Source organism: Globicephala melas, chromosome 16, assembly GCF_963455315.2.
Source record: "Globicephala melas chromosome 16, mGloMel1.2, whole genome shotgun sequence".
NCBI lineage: Eukaryota > Metazoa > Chordata > Mammalia > Artiodactyla > Delphinidae > Globicephala > Globicephala melas.
Window position 1 is genome coordinate 49,172,359 of NC_083329.1, and position 8,934 is coordinate 49,181,292.

Consider the following 8,934-nt stretch of genomic DNA (forward strand, 5'->3'; position numbering starts at 1 on the left):
CTCACACCAGTTAGAATGGGCATCATCAGAAAATCTGCAAACAACAAATGCTGGAGAAGGTGTGGAGAAAAGGGAACCCTCTCCCACTGTTGGTGGGAATGTAAATTGATACAGCCACTATGGAGAAGAGTATGGAGGTTCCTTAAAAAACTAAAAATAGAACTACCATACGACCCAGCAATCCCACTACCTGGCATATACCCAGAGAAAACCATAATTCAAAAAGACACATGCACCCCAATGTTCATTGCAGCACTATTTACAATAGTCAGGTCATGGAAGCAACCTGAATGTCCATCGACAGACGAATAAAGAAAATGTGGTACATATATACAATGGAATATTACTTAGCCTAAAAAGGAATGAAATTGGGTCATTTGTAGAGACGTGGATGGACCTAGAGACTGTCATACAGAGTGAGGTAAGTCAGAAAGAGAAAAATAAATATTGTATATTAACTCATATATGTGGAATCTAGAAAAATGCTACCAATGAACTGGTTTGCAAGGCAGAAATAGAGACACAGATGTAGGGAACAAACGTATGGACACCAAGGGGGTAAAGTGGCTGTGGGGTGGTGGTGTGATGAATTGGGAGATTGGGATTGACATTTATACACTAATATGTATAAAATAGTTAACTAATAAGAGCCTGCTGTATAAAAAATTACAATAAAATTTTTTTTAAATGACATAGGGAATGATACAATAAAAATAAAAAAAAGCAACCCATCTTAGAAAGGCCTCAGGAGTCAGGTATGCAAGATTAGGGAAATATTTTTCAATCTTATCAATTGCAGCAAATATTATTAACGTTGTTAAATATTTGTACAATTATCACAACATTTGCTTTTATATTCACCATCTTCCCTGATCTTTACCCGGCTCCTAGGAGGCAGATTTTAGTACAACTGCCCTGTTATAGGGGAGAGAATGGAGGCCCAGATAGATTGTGTGTCTTAGCAGAAGCCAAACTCACATCTCAACCTTTGGCTCCAAATTTCATCCTCCTTCTTCTCCATCTCATGTCAAGTGCTAATAATAAGTGGAAAAAAAGATGTTAAAAAAAACACAAAATAAATGCTATGTATTCAAGTTTTTCCTCCAAAAATCTGCACTCTAGGGTATCGGATTGTCTCCACATCCACACTCTGGGCTGGTCTTTATTCTAGATGCTTTGGTACTACCTGGTCAACCCCTCAGAGCTGTGATAATTATGCTAGATTATTATATAATTATGCCTGTGACCTATCACTTTTATAATACTGCCCCCAAACCTCCTGTCCCTTGTCCTTCACTGGTGAAGGATTTCCTCAAAAGGGTGACCTCTTTTGCTCCCATTTCTCCAGAAGATTTTGGTTGGTTGGTCTTCCCACAAAGCTTTCCTTATGTCTGTTTCCCTGGCTTTAGGTAAGAGGGCTCCTTTCACTTTGCTCCCACTCTCAACTCTCTGTCTCCCTCTGGCCTTCTTTGACAGGAAGTTCTCATTCTCTACCTGTCGACCCCCAAAACATGGGGAGCATCTGAACACTTGTCCTGGCCAAGTGTTCCATTGACTATAAAAAAGGGGGCCAAGCCCTCTCCTTTAACTGACAGAATCTAGAGTGAACACAGCTGAGACCAAGACACTCGCTTCATACTCCAAATTAGTCTACTCTTAAACTACTTATTTCTGTCCTCAAAAGGATTCTTACAGCCCTGAGAAGAAAATAGAAAGGAGAAAAAGGCAAGATTATGCAACTAACTAGTTCTTCCAGTGATCCCAGGACCACTCACTTGGTCATCAGTTTTCCTTTAGGCTAAAGGCTCTGCCAGCCCTTGGCTCGTCCATTCTTTGAGCTTGGCTGGCTGCAAAGAGAAGGGAAGTTTATATTATTAACCTTCAAAAGTGTCTGAAATTCTCCTTCAATTTCTCCAGCTTCCAGGCTTTCTGGTACCTGTCTTCTGCCCTTCATGTATTTTGAAATGAAAATAGCCCATAGATACAAATATTTACCAACACAGCTGTGGCACTGACTTTGGCTGACACACATGAAACAGGGCATCAGAAGCTTAGCAGCAGCTCACAGCAGCCATGAGAAGGCTGGAGAAGCATGCTCGGTGATGGGCAGAAGTCAAGGCTTGTTTGGAGGGCTGGGAGGCAAAATCCAGGAGGTGGTCATAGAGTAGAAAGTTTCTTGAAGCACTACCGCTGTCATGGATGGGCCGTCAACCATCTTCTGTCTCTTTATCTCTTTGTTCAGGATTCAGATCCATTTCTCTTGTCCTTACTTGGGTCACGGTCCTGCCTTTTGGCTACAGGTAGGCAGGGTACTGCCAAACTGTTATCTAGTGGGGAAAAAGTGATTCCCCCAAGGAAGATAAATCATGGTCTTCTTGGGAAGGGAGAATTGATGCTTGATAGCAGTAAAACAGCCAGTGCCTGATATAACACTTTAACAACTATTAAAAATAGTTTAATATTCAAGAATAGAAACAAAGCATAGAAATGATACACGGAAAAGAGCAAGGTTGCACAGAGCTGGATCAACCATGCTGTAACTTAATTAAGAAGAGAACTTGGATTTCGTTTGCTAAACATTTTACAGACTGTTGAAGGAGTCAGTGGAAGACATTGTATGCACCGTGTTTAGTCTAAGTAAAGGCCTGGTACTCTCTAGCCACTTGCCCCAATTTCACCCATCATACTTGCCACCCAAAGGCGTCCCTAACTTGGAGCTAGTCTCCCAGCAACGGTGAGCTGAGCTCTGCTGAGCTTCGGCTTCAGATCACTGGAATCTTGGCTCTGCCCGTGGGGCCATGTCAACGATTTCTGATGTGGCTTCCATTATGACATGACCCACTTCTCATAGTGCCTTCCACCCTCAGACCAGTTGGATTTCTTATCCTCAGGTTTCCTCTTGGCCTCGAATGAGTTCCTCATTGTTGTATGGGTATTGTCAGTCTTCTTGTTCTGGGAAAGGTTCTGGGGAAGACAGCAGGTGTCCCGCCAGAAGCCAAGCCCTGTGTGCTAGTCATGAACTCAACAAAGTTGTGGAGAGAGCAGTGGTCCTGCCTTCTCCACGCCAGGGTGATAGGGAGCATGGAGTGGTCTGCAGAGACAGCTTCCTTGCCTGAGGTAGGCTGGAATGAGACTTAATGGGATGAAACGTAACCAACCCCATGTACTCTCCTGTGAGAGGGGAGCTCATGCCAGTTACTTAGGGTTGCCTCTTCCTGGGGAATACCCTCTCCCACTAGCCTTAGAGGAGCCCAAAGCAGCCACTGGAATGGCCCTTGGATTTGTGTGTCTCCTTTTTACTTTTGAAAGTACATTCAGGGCTTTTACATTTCGTGGTATTTCTAACAACCCTACAAGGTGGGCAGGAGGCAGGTTTCTCTCTCTGCTCTATGGATGTTGACATTAGACAGCCTGTGATGCTGTGTCTTGGAGCAGAGCTTTGACTTGGTATTGCTCATGCAGTTTGACAACAGGGAAGCACAGGCAGTGGGGATAACCTTGCCTGGCACATCCGCACTAATGCTCCTGAAAATAGGACTGCAGCTTCCAACACCTCACCGAGGGGCTGGCATGGCTCTTCCATGGACACCTGGTTTTGTACCCCAGGTCACTGGGGAGAAACTGAGGAAGTAGATTACATGGTCTTTTTCTTTAAGGAGCTTTCAAGTAGTTTGGCCTCTTTGATTTATTCTGACACTGTAGACAAAATATCAGTGATATTTGTTCTGCTTCTTCTCTTAAGCAAATAGATAACTGAACAAACAAAACAACTTCCTTGACGCCGTGCACCATGTGGAGAAAGAGTCAGGTGTGTGAGGGTCACAGATCTCGGCAGCCTCAAACCCTCATGATACCAGAAAAGTCAGCTGACCCCTGGGAAGTCTCTTCCCTCACCATCCCAGCCCCCATCCTCCAGGACCCCGGTGCCATGAGACTCCAGACGGGGACGTGCCCGCTTCCTGGCATCTCCGGAGATTTTGAATGCTCCGGGCTTCCCGTGCTGCCTGTGCCGCTCACTGGGGTTATGAATCTGGGAGGCCATTGACCTTCCTGAACCCAAGCCTCCTTTTGCGTAAGGTGGGGTTGATCCCACCAGGTCTTTTGAGCATTATGAGCACTAAATGGCAAATCCATGGGGCACGTTAGGAGCTCAAGGACCATTCCCTGTTATCCCCATGGGACTCCTGCTGTTTCCGCCAGTTGTTCAAAGCATCTTCTCCCAAGGCTTGCCTCTGGGTGTGACAGTCGTTCTAAGCAGAGCGCGGGCGGGGGTTGGGGGCAGGTGGCAGATGCTGCCAAGTCCTGCTTGCTGGGTCTTTGCTACCTGGGGGCAGTGTCCCAGGCTACTGGTACCCCAGGTAACAGGGCTGGCCATGCAGTTGAGGGGAGGTGGGAGAAATGGGGGCATGCTCACCCAGTGCCCCGCAGGCTGAACAGGCCTGGGGTCTCCAGCCTCCCAGAGTTTTCAGAAAGCCAGTCGGGGCTCCTGTTAGGGCTTGGCCTGACCCTCCTGTGCTTTCCCTGCAGGACAAAGAAGTGAATCTGGAGCAGGTCCATCGGCGCATGAACAGTCTAATGGATGAAGACATTGCTCACAAGCAGATTTCCCCAGCGTCCATTGAGCTCTCGGCCCTGGAGATGGGGGGCCTGGCTCCCAGCCAGGCCTTGGAGCCAGCGCGGGAGTATCAGAACACGCAGCTCTCGGTCAGCACCTTCTTGCCGGAGCAAAGCAGCCATGGCACTAGCCGGACACTCTCGTCAGGGCCCAGCAGCAGCCTGCCTCTGCCACTGAGCAGTTCGGCCACCATGCCCTCCATGCAGTGCAAACACAGGTCGCCCAACGGGGGGCTGTTCCGCCAGAGCCCCGTGAAGACCCCCATCCCCATGTCCTTCCAGCCTGTGCCTGGAGGCGTCCTTCCGGAGGCCTTGGACACCTCCCACGGCACCTCCATCTGATCGCGCCGCCTGCCCTCCTGCCCACCCATCCACCCACCCGACCAGCAGAGCTTTTTAATACCAGAAAACAACACCACAAGCCACACACACACGTGCACACACACACAGAGACTCTTTCATTTTTCTTGTATATATGTGTAAATAATGACAGAATGGAGTGGGGTAAAAGTGTATTTTGAATATTCCCAATTTTCGAAGTCAGTAAAAAAAAAAAAAACACAAAAACTGTATGAATGACTTTGTAAATTTTGTTCTATATGAATAAAAAGGCAAATTACTTGTGATCCTTCTGAAGTGCCAAAGAAGCCCCCTGTTCCTGGGCCTTTCTGAGGGCGAGGGCAGGAGGGGCGATCAGATAAGGATGTCCCCTGCTGGCGGAGAGAGGAAGGTAAGCAGCCGGTCCCTTTAGAGGAGCCCCAATTGCTGCTTGCTGCCCTGTCCCATGGTTTCCTGCCATGTTCCTCCGCTCCTGGCCCTTGGTTCCCCTTAGTCCTCTCGGGTCGATAAAGGGTGAGCCTCAAGTCAGCGCTGGTCCGACCCCTGGGTCCCTGTGCTGTAGGGTGATCAACTGTGCCAGTCAGCCTGGGACTGAGGAGGCTCCCGGGACACAGGACAGTCCTGTTTGGTCACTCTACTGCATGTCACAGTGTGCTGTGGACCCAACAGAAGCACCAGGCCAATGCAGCCGACTCTGAGGGCTCTGAGGCCGACATGCTCTAGGCTTATCCTGTTGGCCTTGTTTTTTACTTTCTTTTCCTAATTGGAAGAATCAACAAGTGATGGAATCTGGGAGAAGGAGGGTAGGTCCCATCATTTCCTCTGGAGACTGGGCAGAGGTGGGCTTGGCCTTGTCTGTGGGGATAGGGAGATGTGGGGTGTGATGTGTGGATCAGGTGAGGTGGGAGGATGAGAAGCCAGGGAGGGGGAGGATATTCCCTTGGATGTGAGACCCGTGGTTTCAGGTAAAAGGATCCTGCTGGAGGAGTGGAGGGAGGTACCCCAGGTGAGCAGACTAGTGCTGTAGGTGATGGGAGTGCCCAGAGTAGATCAAAGGGATCATGTTGGTTCAGGTAAGAGGAAGCCTTAGCTCTGAGAGAAAGAACAGCATAACTTTGTGTGATGTGGAGACAAGTAATTCCCAGCCCCCAGGGAAGTAGCCCCAAAAGTAAAAGAATGTCTCTGGGTCTTAAACACTGCAGGCAGTCTGCCAAACAGGGCCGGAGCCCAGCATGAGCCCTCATACCCTGCTTTGCCACCTTCTCCAGACCACAAACCCTCAAGCTGGGATGTAGCCCATAGCAGGGGCCCTCCTGGCTGATGGCATCATATAGTCTCTGAGATCCACAGGCCTATCCTTGAGCTGGTGAACCTGCTAGCAAACTCTGTTTCTTAAGCCGAAGACAACCTGACAGCCCTGCCTCCCTCCACTGCCCTTTTTGGGGCAGTTAAACTATAGGACGAGAGAGGGAAAAAACAAAATCAAAGCAAAACACTAGGGGCAGAGTAATTCGAGTACTGTGAGCTGTACCTTCAAGCCCTTCTTCTGAAGACGAAGGTGATTCTGCTTTCCTAACCTGCCAGAATGTGGTGAACGCAGCCTACATCTGGCACCAGAAAGGGTGGGGCTCCCTCTCCCAGCAGCAATCAGGGGGCTAAGAGCTTGGATCTGTGGCCGTGGAGAAATACAAAGTCCTATTGATTGCCTCTCCTCTAGCACTGTGGAATTACTCCAGAGATGTAGTTATGAGGGTGATAACTAGCTTGGGATTGATTTCTTTCCCAAAGTCCTATGTGACATGATTGAGCAGTAAGGAGTGGCTGCATCACACAGTCAGCTAAAAACACTCTGGGGAGGAGAGTGTTTACAATTATGTTATTTATCTGTGGATTCTGAGAATGGCCTGATATTCATGCTACCAAGGAGATCCATTGACATTTCTCCAGTCACAGCGTGTAGAGCCCAGACCTGTGTGCATGTAGATGGGGAAGCTTAGGTGGGCAATGGTTACCCTGAGGGAGGACGGGCTTCATTTTCTTTCCATCAGCACTTTGAGGGGTCCTGCCCTGGATGGTCAAGTTTTCCTATGTATTTCTCTATTTTTTTAATCAAATTCTGGTCTCACTGCCTTATCTCACACCCACGTCTGTTTTTTTTTCGGGTTTTTTTTGTTTGTTTTTCTCCCTGAAATGATCTGTCTTCTGGGATATACCATGGGTATCTTCTTAGACAGTTTGCTTTGAATGGGTGTCAGGGAGAGGTGAGAGATTGTGTGTGTGTGTGTGTGTGTGTGTGTGTGTGTGAGAGAGAGAGAGAGAGAGAGAGAGAGGGGGAGAGAGAGAGGATGAGAGCAAGTGGATCTTTGAGGGAAAGGTATTTTGCTGATAAAAAAATATTAACACCTCATGGTGTTATTCTTCACCATGTTTATGTTATTTTTTAAAATTTCCTATTCTTGGCATGAGGGGAAATGATTGATATTCAAGCAAATTCTCTAGAAAAAAATTCTTCCCAACTCAGATTTCTGTGTCAGCTCAGAATGTATCTTTTTTTCACGCTTTGCTCTTTGGATTTATAACTCTGTTTAGACTATTCCATACATTTTAGGTATATTTTGTGCCTTCAGACACTGCAAATAATAATCAGCATTTGGATTAAAGTTGTTTAATAATAAAACTTGACTTTGCTCCCTATCCTCTTCTTCTGTGGGGGAAGAATGCTATCTGCTTGTTCCTGGGCAGCAGCTGGATTCTGTCCCATTGGCGTGGACTGTTGTGAGTGAAACTTCGTAGGCCAAGTGGGCCTCAGACACGCCTAGGGGTGGAGGCATGCCCTCCTCACCCAGTGTGTATACAGAGCACCCTCACACCGACTGGGGAGCAATGTGAGAGCAGGCTGAGAAGTCATCCTAATCTTTGGTTAACCTAACAGCTTCCTGTGATATGTGACTTCTTGGAAAACTCCTTGGAGAAAATTGGGCCACACTCCATAGGGAAGTGTTCCCATGGCCTTGTGGAATGAACATCCTTTTAAGAGTTGGGTGGCTTTGTTTCTTCTCTCATCTCTACATCCACTCTGACCTTGGAGAAGTTGCTTCCTTGTGCTTTGGCCTTCGGGCTAAGGGTCTGTCATTCTTTGAGGACCCACAGCTTGCCTTCTCAATATTTGGCCCTCAGAGGGTCTGTGGGTACCATTTTCCAGTGAACATCCATATGCCCAGTCATCTCTACGGCCCCAGGATCACCAGCCTGGGCCCTGGACCTCCAGATTCATATGCTCTCCAGACCTATCTTTTGCATCACAAGGTTCCCCTCTGACTTTTATGCCTTTGCAGGAGAAACAGCTCCACTGCCAGCCTTGGGCCAAAGAGGACTGACCTAAGGAGTTTGGTCTTCATGATCAAGTTTTCAACTTTTAGGCACTGAAAGGAGCCTGTCTGGCCCTTGCCCTTTTGTCCCCGCACCAATGAGAGGCTTCTCCAGTGTTGGGTGCAGGCTCCAAAGGCTGGGGGCAGGGAGTCAGAGAACCCTCAGGCATTCCCAGGTCATCTGGACAGACAATGGATCTGGACAGGAATCCCAAAGTGTTCTATTTTCTTAAGAAAAAGCTGCCCAGTTCCTAAATTCCAGATCCTTCTAAATCGTGCCAAGGCGAAATGAATTCCATACTTAATCTTGTCTTTTCAAGCGCTGAAAGAAGACAAAGGACACATAAAGGAAGAAAAGACCACTGACCCTAAAGGCCACGATCACATGGAAGGAATATTCCGTTCCTCTGGTCTGTGCCTTCTCATTTTGTCATCATAGGGGTGGGCAAGGTCCCATGGAAAACCTGGGTCTCTATGTGACAATATGCTTCCAAGACTAAGGGGTTACTTACTCACAGGCCTCTGCCTTCATTGCAGGAAACTTTCTAGAGAAACTCACCTTTCACTCCCACAGGTGAGTGCTCATGAATTAGCATCTATGTCTTAACAAAAG

At 47.6% G+C, this 8,934-nt stretch overlaps 1 protein-coding gene across 5 annotated transcripts in view; it reads left to right on the forward strand.

Annotated features, from left to right (window-relative positions):
* GRID1 (glutamate ionotropic receptor delta type subunit 1) overlaps positions 1–5,181 on the forward strand; it is a 671,373-nt gene extending 666,192 nt beyond the window's left edge. For 3 of the 5 annotated variants that reach the window (XM_060286217.1, XM_030862795.2, XM_060286218.1), the window contains exon 16: positions 4,528–5,181. In XM_060286217.1, the coding sequence (XP_060142200.1) occupies positions 4,528–4,956 (429 nt within the window). In that variant the 3' untranslated portion in view covers positions 4,957–5,181. The remainder of the gene's footprint in view (positions 1–4,527) is intronic. The other 2 variants (XM_060286219.1, XM_030862796.2) reach the window with 1 other exon arrangement.
* Positions 5,182–8,934: the final 3,753 nt, after the last annotated feature.